Here is an 11244-nt window from a genome sequence, read left to right as displayed (position 1 = left end):
AGAGGGACACGGGGACACAAGGGGATCTCAGAGGGACACGGGGACACAAGGGGATCTCAGAGGGACATTGGGACACACGGGGATCTCAGAGGGACACGGGGACAGAGGGATCTCAGAGGGACACGGGGACAGAGGGATCTCAGAGGGACACACGGGGACCTCAGAGGGACACGGGGACACACGGGGACCTCAGAGGGACACTGGGATAGAGAGGGACCTCAGAGGGACATGGAGGGACCATAGAGGGGAAAGGGGAGAGGAGGAACTTCAGTCAGAGGGACACGGGGACAGAGGGACACGGGAACACAGAGGGACCTCAGAGGGGCATGAGGACACAGAGGGACCTCAGGCACAGGGACAGCAGGGAGCTGGCACACACACACAGCCTTCCCAGCAGGTCCTACCTGGAGGAAGGTCCTACCTGGAGGAAGGCCCGGAGCCGACACACCTCCACCCCCATGCAGTCCAAGGCACTCTGGGTGAACTGTGGGCACAAGCACAGGTCAGGGAGGGCCCTGGGGCACACTGGGGCAAACTGGGGCAAACTGGGGCCCCGGGAATTCCAGGATGGACCCTCCCACCACCCTGGGATTTTCAGGCCCAGGGAAATGGGCTGAGGCAGTCAGGCTATTTCTGGTCCATTTTGGTTTCACTCTGTGGGGAGCAGAACAGTGATCATTCCTTCAGGAGCTCTGAGATACACCCTGCCCCCCAGACACGAGGGTCTCCACGCTCCCCTCCCTCTTCTCATCCATCCTGTCCCCATGTCCCCCCTCCTGACCCCAGAGCCCTCGTGCCACCACTGGGGAAGAGCTACTGCACTGGGAAAGGGGCAGCAGGGGCACCTCAGCTCCCAGAGGGATCCTGGGGGGCACAAAGGCAGAGCCCAGGGATCAGGGAAGGGTTGGGGTCCCCTCTCACCTTGATGTGGTCAGCCAGCTGAAGGGTGCAGTCCTCAGCCTGGTCAGCCAGGTGGATGCTGTACAGGTGCTGTGGGAATGGCAGGATTGTTCCCACACATGCAGGTGAACAACCCAAGAAGAGAACCCTCAACAAACCCCAAACCTTGAGGGTTTAGCCCACTTTTTAACTGGAAGTGACAATTTGTGCAGTGACCCCACCAGAGGCCCCCCGAAAGAGCAGGTGGTTCTTAATTCCACAGGTCAGCCAACCTGGCCTGCAGGTGGGGTACAGGAATGTGGGATGGGAGAACCACATCCCCGGGGACACGGTGCAGGGACACGGCCCCAGGGGACACAGCCCCAGTCCTGGGTGTCCTGGGTGAGGACACCCGAAGGAAAGGGCTGCCAAGGAGCCAAACCCCAGCTGGTCCATGTGAGTGACGCATCCCAGGCAGGACACCCAACAGGTGAGGTGGCACCTGTCCCCCGTGTCCCCCCAGCCCCACCTGGTAGTACTTGATGGCTTTGGTGAGCGGCTCCACGTTGACGGTCTCGTCCAGCTGGTCCTTGTGGAGCAGCTCGATCAGGAAGTCCAGGGAGCGCTCGTGGACGCTCATCTCGGGGTACAGGGTCCCCACCTTCTTGTACACCTCCACACTGCACTTGTTGAGGGCCCTGGGGCACAGGGACAGTCAGAAAGGGGCTGGGATGCCCCTCTGGGCAGGACACGGGAAGTGGGAACCCCCAGGTGCTGCTGGCCTTGGGACAGAGGCACGGCCGAGCCCCGGCGGGTGCTGAGAGCTGGGCCCTTCCCGGGTCACCTCCGGGGGACACAAGGGGGGCACAGAGAAGTGACCCCTCCCAAGGCAGTAAGGGGATCCTGCTGCTTATTTCTGTTCTGGCTTGCTCCCAAAATCCCTTCCCACGTCACCTCTCGGGGGGGACACAAGGAGGGTCATTGAGAAGCGACCCCTCCCAAGGCAATAAGGGGGATCCCAACACTCTTTTCCAGCCCGGCCCCCCAAGGCCCTGTGACTCGGCTCCCAGAGGCTGTGGGGGTGGGACTGGGGGCGCAGGTACTCACTGCTCGTATTTGTGGAGCGTGGCCTGGAGCAGGCTCAGGGAGTACACGAGCCCGGCGGCGAAGCTGAGCTGCTCCCCCGCGGCCCCGCGCAGCCCCGCGCGCTCCGCGCAGCTCTCGCTCAGCTCGAACCTCTCCTGGGCCTGTTTGCTGATCAGCTCCGCCTGGGGGCACACAGGGAGAGCCCTCAGGGCACCCCGAGCTTCCCTGCTCCGTGTGCTCAGCCACGGAGCAGCCACACACCCTCCACATCCCCAAAAGTGACGGGTCCTGGAAAGAGTGACCCACCAGCACCACCACCCCCACGGGCAGGGCCTGCCTCCTCCCCCTCCCTTCTCCCAGACCACTTTAGAATCATGGAATCATGGAATTATTTGGGTTGGATAAAGGTCCTTAAGACCATCAAGCCCAACTGCTCCCCCAGCACTGCCAAGGCCACCGCTGACCATGTCCCCAAGTCCAAGACCATGACCAACATCCACAGGGCTGTGAATTCCCCCCAGGGATGGGGACTCCCCTCTGCCCTCAGCAGCCTCTTCCAATGCTTTACAATCCTCTCCAGGAAGGAATTTTCCCAATATCCAGCCTAAACCCCACCAGGGGGGAACTGTAGTCTCCCATGAACTTGTGGAAGTTCTCCACCAGTAAACACTGCAAATCCCGACTCCAGGCGGGACAGAGAGCCCGGGTGTTCCCTCCCAGCCTGCCCCACCTTGCAGATGAGGCGGGGGATGAGCAGCAGCACCAGGACGCAGTCGTGGTCCCCGCCGTGCCGCAGGAAGCTGTCAGGCATGAAGGAGGTGAGGAGGGACACGTGGCGGTTCGCCTGCTGCACTTCCATCTGCCGCAGCTCCATCTCGATGGCCTGCGGGGACACGGCGTCAACAACTGCTCTGCACCCCGGCACAGCCCAGCCCAGCCCCTCAGCAGTGGCAATCCTGCTCCTCCAGGACATGGCAAAGCCTCGCTCCCTGCCTGGGATCTCACTGCCACCCCCTGCCACGGGCAGGGACACCTCCCACTAGCCCAGGCTGCTCCAAGCCCTGTCCAGCCTTGGACACTGCCAGGGATCCAGGGGCAGCCCCAGCTCTGGGAACACCCTGGTGCCAGCACCTCAGGAGCGTGTCCCAGGGCACGGCTGCCCCACCCAGCTCTCCCTACCTTGGCGTGGGCTTTCGTCTCCGCAAACTTGATCTTGAAGTCGAACATCTCGGGGGGCGGCTGCTGCTGCTTCTCCGCAGACGCTTCCTGCTGGCTCATGAGCTCCCGGTTCACGTCCTGGGCACAGGGAGGGGGCCGTGGGACACAGGGGCACCAGCACAGAGACAGGGAACCCCACACCCCCAGCAAGACCCCCCAGACCTCCCAGTGCCCCCTCCTGAGGGGCTCCTTCTGCAACACCCAGTGACGGGTGGGTGGGAGGGAGAGGTACCAAGTGCATTCCAGGCACTGTCCTACAGCCAAGGAATCCCCAGGCTCATTCCCTGCCTCTTTTCCCTGCCAGGAGACCTGAAGCCAGGGCTGGGACAACCATCACCAGGAAGAATTTCTTCCCAATATCCCATCTAAATCTCCACTTTTCCAGCAGGAGGACATTCCATGTCCCTCCAGGCCCTTGTCCAAAGTCTCTCTCCAGCTCTCTTGAAGCCCCTGGCACTGGAAGGGGCTCTAAGGTCTCCCTGGAGAGAGAGGACAGGCTGGACACCCCCAGCTCTCCCAGCTTATCCCCATAGGAGAATGCACTGGAGGCTTTCCCAGAGAAGCTCCACGAGGAACCACTCCCAGGCACCAGCCGTGTCCGGCCGTGCCCAGATCCCACGGGAGCAGGAGGCCTGTCCTGCCCCAGGGACACCTTCCCTGGGGACGCTCCTGCCGGGAGGGCTCCGGGATGAGCAGGGGGGGCTCCGAGGGGCAGCACCTGGAGGTGAGCCGTGAGCTCCCGGTACTTCTTGATGGTCTGCTGGTAGTCGGCCACGGTCTCCTGCGCTGCCTCCACGCGCTTCTCGGCCTCGCGCACGCGGCCCGTGGCCATGTCCAGCTGCTCCCGCAGCTCCAGCTCCGTCTCCCGCGCGTTCTCCTGCAGCTCGTCGTTCATCTCGTTCATGGCCTCCTGCGGGGAGGGGCACGGGGCACAGGGTCACACCCCGGGGGCCCCGAGCCCGCGGGGAGCTTCCCTGGATCCCACAGCTCCCGGTGCTGGGCCAGCCCCCAGCCCTCCCAGCATTCCAACCCCCCGGAGCAGCCCCGATCCCGGGGGAATCCTCCTCACCAGGTCCCCGACGGTCTCACGCAGCTCCCGGACCTTCTCCTCCAGGTCCAGGTTTCTCTCCGTTAGAGTCTCCACCATCTCCTCGGCACCCAGAGCTGCATCCACCTGCAATCCAATCCAATCCAATCCAATCCAATCCAATCCAATCCAATCCAATCCAATCCAATCCAATCCAATCCAATCCACATCCACATCCACATCCAAATCCACATCCACATCCATTCCCTTGCAATCCAATCCAAATCCACATCCACATCCATCCACCTGCAATCCAATCCACATCCACACCCCAACCCGCCCCCTGCCATGACATGCATGCTGATCCATCCCTCTGCAACCCAACCCAAATCCACATCCCAATCCATCCCCCTGCCAGGACACACATCCCACTCCATCCTGGAGCTCAGCACCACAGCCAGCAGCTCCCAAATCCTGTCACAGCCGAGGGATCCCTCTGCCAGGCTGTGGCTGAGGAACTCCTCGCCCCATCCTGGGCTGAGGGCGGAGCAGACAGTGCTCAGCTCCCTCCTGGGAGCAGGGAAAAGCATCCCTCAGGAGAGCAAACCCATCCAGACCAGCTGGCAGCTCCAGGAGGAAGACCCCACGTGGGAAGGGCCTTGGCTTTGGCTCCTGGAGCTGTTCCTGGCTCCTGGGCTGTGGCTCAGGGCACGAGGCTGGAATTCCAGCTCAGTTGACAGTGACCACACGGAGCATCATCCATGCCCAGTGCTCAGGAGTCATCCCATGGCCAGGCAGAGCCCAGCACTGCCCCACTGCTGGAATGTGGCTTGGAATTAGGGAATATGGGACCAGGGGTGTATCACCACGGCATCCCTTCGTGCAGCTCTCCAGGAGCTGCCCCAGCAGCTGCTCAATGCCCCAAATGGCCCCAAAGGGCCCCAAATGCCCCCAAACCTCCCTTCCCACCTCCTCCCCAAGGACTCACCTGCTCCTTCAGCTCATCCACCGTCTTCTCCGCCTGCTTCACCTCCTCCTGCAGCTTCTCCCGCTGCTGCCGCAGCGACTCCAGCTCCGTGTTCTTCTTCTCCATCTGCTTCTGCAGCTTCACGTGCTCCTGCTTCTCCGAGGCCGACAGGTCCCTCATCCTGGGACAGCCACAGCTCCCGTCAGGGCCCAGGCAGGGACGAGGCCCTGTTCCCTCCCCAGACACTGCCCATCAGCAGGAATTCCACGGGCTGCTCCGGGGAGGGCCTGGGGGAGCACGAGGGGCCTGGGAAGGAGCTTTGGGAAGCAGAGCTGGGCTCCCACCTGACCAGGGCCTCCTTGAGCCGGGCGTTCTGCTCCTCCAGCTGTTTGACCTGGTAGCTGGATGCTGCTCCATCAGAGCCTGCGGAGCAAGGGCAGAACCATGGGATCACAGCATCCCAGACTGGTTTGGGTGGGAAGGGACCATAATTTCCACCCAGCACCACCCCTGCCACAGGCAGGGGCACCTTCCACTAGACCAGGTTGCTCCAACCTGGCCTTGGACACTTCCAGGGATCCAGGGGCAGCCACAGCTGCTCTGGAAAAATGCATTCCAGGGCCTCCCCACCCTCCCAGGGAGGAATTCCTTCCCAGTATCCCACCTAGCCCTGCCCTCTGGCAGTGGGCAGCCATTCCCTGTGTCCTGTCCCTCCAGGACCTTTTCCGAAGCCCCTCTCCCGTCCCACCTTTCTCCTCGATCTCGTGCTTGAGGATCTCCAGGTCCATGGTGAGATATTCCACCTTCTCCTTGAGGGAGTCCACCTCCTGCTGCAGGGACTCGGCGCGTTCCTCGGCCATCTCCTTGTCCAGCGTGGCCATCTCGATGGCGTCGGCCGTGTCCGCCATCTCCTCCATGTACCGCTCCTTGGCCTCCAGGGCATCCTTGGCCTCCTGCGGGGCACAGGGGCTCAGGGCACCCCCGGGACAGCCTGGGGACACCCCACAACGGGCCTCAGGCCGTCAGTGGCCCCTGGGGCTCTCCCAGACGAGGTCAAATCCAAGCAACACCAGCTTATCTGGGATGAGAGGGGACGGCCCGCGGGCAGCGCTCCGGGGTGTCCCACTCCCCTCCTCCCTGCTCCACCCACAGAGAGCCTGGCAGGAAAACCATCTCCAGGTGAGGATGAAGGCATGGAGACAGGGAATACTGGAGCAGACAAATAAATCCTTAGGGGAAACAAACCAGGAATCCACCCTGGAAAAGCAGGGCAGGGAGAAGGAAATGCTCCTTGGCTGCTTGGATGGAGTCCTGGGAACTGCAGGCACAGGTGCCAGGACAAGGACACCTGTCCATGGGGAGAGAGGGGGGAAAGGGAGCACCTGGAGAGAGGGGAAGCACCCGAAGAGAGGGAAGAGGGGAAGCAACATCCCACCTGCCTCAGCCCAATTCCCAAATAAACCCGACGCTGATCAGGAGCAGAGGAAGTGGCCTCAGGTTGTATGAGGGGAGGTTTAGGTTGGATACTGGGAAAATTTCTTCATGGAAAGGCAATCAAGGCTGGAATTCGCCCTGGAGTCACCTCTCCCAGCGCTGCCCCTCTCCCAGGGACACCCACTGACCTTCTTGGCCTCCTTCAGGCGCTTCTGGAGGTCGGCCTGCTGCTCCTGCATTTTGCTCTTCCATTCCTGCACCTGCTCCAGCTGGATCTTGTACTTCTCCAGCTCTTTGAGCTTTGCCTTGTCCTCATTCCGTTTGATCTTCAGTGTCTCCAGTTTCTCCTCCAGGTCCCTGACCTGGGCACGGAGATTCTCCTCCTCCTGCAGCAGCAAGCCAAGAGTTAGGAAAGGAGCAGGGACATCCCTTGGACAGGGTTCTGGGGACATTCCTGGAACCCCGTGGAACCTGGCCTGACTTTTGGCATCAAGTTTGGGGCAGTTTAAGAGAGGGACAAGGGCCCGGAGTGCCAGGACACAGGGAATGGCTTCCCACTGCCAGAGGGCAGGGCTAGATGGGATATTGGGAAGGAGTTCCTCCCTGGGAGGGTGGGGAGGCCCTGGAATGGATTTTTCCATCCCTGGCAGTGATGCCCCTGGCTCCCACTGAGATGACCCTGCACTCTCCACTAGTGCCTGCTCAATCCCACTGCAGCATCCAGGTCATTCCCAGGTGACCTGCCCCCAGGGAAAACTGATCCAGGTCCTTTTCCAGCAGCTCAGCTCCTGGGGCAGGGAAAGGCTGAGCGAGCACAGCAGGACCCAGGGGAAGGGCTGCAGGGATGAGGGGATGTGACCCTGCTCCCTGGCAGCAGCTTCATGGATAAAGCTTCAACTCCCAAAGCTAGTGACAGCAAGGAACAGGTCTTGGAAAAACCCTACACAACATGGGAAACCCCCCGAGACTCCCCCTCTGGTGCTTCCCCAGCCCTGGACACTCCGATGCCAGTGGCACCACCAACAAAACCATTCCTGCCCCCAGGTACAGAAACCAGTTCCCAGAGAGCTCAGGGAACTGGGGACATGGGTGGGAATATCCCCTCTTCCCACCCCCTGGTGCCTTCTCCAGCCCCCTCCCCTCCGTACCCAACCCCAGAACCAGCTCCTTGTCCTCTCCCACTATTCCCTCCCTACCCTCATGCCCCAAATCTCTCCCAAGCCCTAATTAATTAATTAATTAATCAAACCAGGATAGGAGTGATGAAGAACGACTTTAAAGATCAAGGCAGGAATAACTCTGCTGATTGGAAACCCCCAAGTGTGGGAATGTCGGAGCTGTCCGGGTGGGCTTTGCACCCCCAGGCAGGAGGGAGAGCCCCGGGCTCACCTGGGCACGACTCACCTTGGTGGGCGAGGGCACGGGGGGTGCCCCCGGGGAGGGCAGGCCGGGCGTGGGGATCACGGGGGCCACCAGCGGGGTCTGGGCGGGGGTCCCGGGCTCGCTGCTGCTCATCTCCCCCCCCGAGGCCGAGGCTGAGCCCGAGGGCCCGGCCCCGCCGGACGTGGGGGTGCGGGTGGGCTGGAACACAGCACAGGAGGGGTCAGGGCACACCCGGGGAGGGGACCCCGCAGCTCTCACCTCCCCCCGGCACCTCCCGGGGGCTGCTCCAGGTGGTGCCCATTCCCAGGGGACAGTGGGGACACCCAGCCCTGCCTGTGCCACTTGTGACCCCCGGGAAGGCTGGGCCCTCACACTGCTCCAGGGGAGCCGGGCTCGGCCACAGTTCATGGATAATCCACCGGGGAAGGGAAGCTCCCAGACCAGCTGGGGCTGCCCCAGCCCTGGATGTGCCCAAGGCCAGGATGGACAGGGCTTGGAGCAACCTGGTCCTAGTGCCACCATGGCAGGGGGTGGCACTGCATGACCTCCAAGGTCCCTCCCAAGCCACACCATTCCAGGATTCCATGATTAAAGGTCCCAGCTCCAGAGGGTGAGACAGCAAAAACTCTGAGCTCACCAAGACAGGAACCCAGTTTTAAGGAAACAAAAATGAACAAGGAGTAAGTTCCCACAGTCCAGGGCCTGGAGCTGCTTCATTAGTGCTTACAAGGCTGTTAATTAATCACTGGGACCCAGCACCGAGGCTGAACCCAGGAATGGGAAAAGGGGAGCCAGTGCCCGAGGGAAGCACCAGGTGCCCCCAGGCCCTCCTGGTCTCCTCACAGACCCTGTTTCTGGAGCACTCACCTCTGGCTGTGTAAATTAAATTTCCTGACTTTATTTTACTCCTGGAAATTGGATTTGTCGAGGTTTCACCAGGTGGGTGGTTCCACCCGTGGCTGGGCAGGGACACAGCCAGGCAGGAGCAGCACCCGCCCTCTGCCCTTATTTTTCCCAAAATAGAGGCAAATCGGAGTTCAATCGACTGCAGCGGGTCCAGAGCCCCTTGGACATGCCCAGCCTGCCCTCCTGGGGAGATCCTGGCTCTCCCAGGGATGGAGAACAGGAATCATCTCAGCAGCACCGGGCCCCACGTGCCTCCTCCCAGACACAACTCAAACCAGGGATGTTTGTGTTCCTGGTGCTTTAGGGACCACAAACCCCTCACAGAGGGCAGGGGGAGGTGGGATACTGGGAAGAGGCTCCTCCCTGTGAGGGTGGTGAGGCACTGGAATGGATTCTCCAGAGAAGCTGTGGCTGCCCCATCCCTGGGAGTGTCCAAGGCCAGGTTGGACAGGGCCTGGAGCAACCTGGGATACTGGAAGGTGTCCTTGGGTGGAACTGGATGGGCTTTGGGTCCCTTCCAAACCAACCCACTCCATCCCAACTCCTAACTCCATCTAACCCCTGCCAGTGCTGGTGTGAGGCCAAAGGATCAGGAGGTCCCACAGGACATCCCATCAGAGCTCCACCCAGCACAGAGACCAGGAACAGGAGCCACTCAAACCGAGGGAATGGGACGGGATCCCAGTGCCCCAGGGCTGATGGAATCAGCCAGGAGCAGCCAGGGAGGATGGAGCCCTTCCTGCAGCCTCCCCCAGCACAGGGGAGACAGAATATTCTCCATTTCCAAACCCAAACTCCACTGTTACAGAGCTTTTTGAGGATTTCTCTCCACGTTTCCTCTCCTCCAGCCACGAGCCCCTTCCCAAGGTGAATCCTGCTGGTCCCGAGCACAGGCTGGAACCACACAGCCCTGCAGGACACCTCGGGCTCTCCCCTCTCTCCTCTGACAGGAAAGGTTCAAGATCCCACTGAAAACCACCCCACACAGGGTGGGACAGTCAGGGATCAGCAACCCCCGCAGGGACTGCCCAGCAGAGACCCCCCAGCAGAGCCTGGGCACTGCCACGCGGGTTCCACACTCTGCTCCCTCAGCCGAGCTCTCCCACGGCCATTTCACCCAGGGAAGGGATCCCCAGGGATCTGGACCCGCTCCAGAGGAGCCCATCAGGAGCCCATCACTGCCGGGAGCTCCTCTGGGCTCTGTGTAACCAGGTGGAAGGACAACGGGGACCAACGGCGGGACTGGCACCCCATGGGCTGTGTTTGGGTGGGACTGGCACCCCATGGGCCGTGTTTGGGTGGGACTGGCACCCCATGGGCTGTGTTTGGGTGGGGTCAGCACCCGATGGGCCAGGTTTGGGTGGGACTGGCACCCCATGGACCAGGTTTGTGTGGGGTTGGCACCCGATGGGCTGTGTTTGAGTGGGGTTGGCACCCCATGGGCCGTGTTTGAGTGGGGTTGGCACCCCATGGGCCGTGTTTGGGTGGGACTGGCACCCCATGAGCTGTGTTTGGGTGGGGTCAGCACCCGATGGGCCAGGTTTGGGGTGGGACTGGCACCCCATGAGCTGTGTTTGGGGTGGGACTGGCACCCCATGGGCCGTGTTTGGGTGGGACTGGCACCCCATGGCTGTGTTTGGGTGGGGTTGGCACCCCCGGAGCTGTGTTTGGGTGGGACTGGCACCCCATGAGCTGTGTCTGGGGTGGGACTGGCACCCGATGAGCTGTGTTTGTGTGAAGTTGGCACCCCATGAGCTGTGTTTGGGTGGAGTTGGCACCTCATGAGCTGTCAGTGCCCGGTGCCCCCCACGCTGGTGCCCCCCTGGCTGCTCACCTTGGGCCGGCGGGTGCTGGTCTGGAGGGCAGCGGGAGCGGAAGCAGAGAGGACAGACAGTCACAGGACAGAGGAGCAGAGAACAGCCGGAGCACAGAACAGCCGGCGGCGGCAGAGCAGGAAAGGAGACAAAACACAGCACGGCCTCGTTAGTGCCCGGCATCGTTAGTGTGCCCGGCGGCACCAGCTGAGCCCGGCATGTTAGTGAGCTGGCAGCAGGTGGGAGCTCGTTAACACACCCCCAAGGCCATCGGGGGGGACCTGCAGGCACAGCTGCCATGGAACCCCCGGCACAGCTCCCGTGGAGCCCCTGGCACAGATCCCGTGGGGTCCCCTGGCACAGCTCCCGTGGGACCCCTGGCACAGATCCCGTGGGACCCCCTGGCACAGATCCTGTGGGGTCCCCTGGCACAGATCCCGTGGAGCCCCTGGCACAGATCCCGTGGGACCCCCTGGCACAGATCCTGTGGAGCCCCTGGCACAGATCCTGTGAGACCCCCTGGCACAGAT

The 11244-nt window shown here is 62.0% G+C and overlaps 1 protein-coding gene across 3 annotated transcripts in view; it reads right to left on the bottom strand.

The window, feature by feature from the left end:
* The window catches only part of LOC108509906 (dynactin subunit 1-like), a 51562-nt gene that overhangs the window by 9612 nt on the left and 30706 nt on the right, over positions 1–11244 (bottom strand). For 2 of the 3 annotated variants that reach the window (XM_017839521.1, XM_017839519.1), the window contains exons 5-18: positions 10735–10755; positions 8016–8192; positions 6800–6997; positions 5926–6130; positions 5522–5600; positions 5199–5358; positions 4253–4357; positions 3902–4093; positions 3145–3261; positions 2696–2848; positions 1987–2147; positions 1409–1577; positions 922–990; positions 405–484 (exon numbers count right to left, since the gene is read on the bottom strand). In XM_017839521.1, coding sequence (XP_017695010.1) covers positions 405–484; positions 922–990; positions 1409–1577; positions 1987–2147; positions 2696–2848; positions 3145–3261; positions 3902–4093; positions 4253–4357; positions 5199–5358; positions 5522–5600; positions 5926–6130; positions 6800–6997; positions 8016–8192; positions 10735–10755 — 1886 coding nt within the window. The remainder of the gene's footprint in view (positions 1–404; positions 485–921; positions 991–1408; positions 1578–1986; positions 2148–2695; positions 2849–3144; positions 3262–3901; positions 4094–4252; positions 4358–5198; positions 5359–5521; positions 5601–5925; positions 6131–6799; positions 6998–8015; positions 8193–10734; positions 10756–11244) is intronic. The other variant, XM_017839520.1, reaches the window with a different exon arrangement.

The sequence above is a fragment of the Lepidothrix coronata genome, unplaced genomic scaffold (genome assembly GCF_001604755.1).
Source record: "Lepidothrix coronata isolate B3197 unplaced genomic scaffold, Lepidothrix_coronata-1.0 Scaffold430, whole genome shotgun sequence".
Classification (NCBI taxonomy): domain Eukaryota; kingdom Metazoa; phylum Chordata; class Aves; order Passeriformes; family Pipridae; genus Lepidothrix; species Lepidothrix coronata.
Note: the sequence above shows the minus strand (reverse complement) of the source record. Positions and strands in the feature narration are given on the sequence as shown.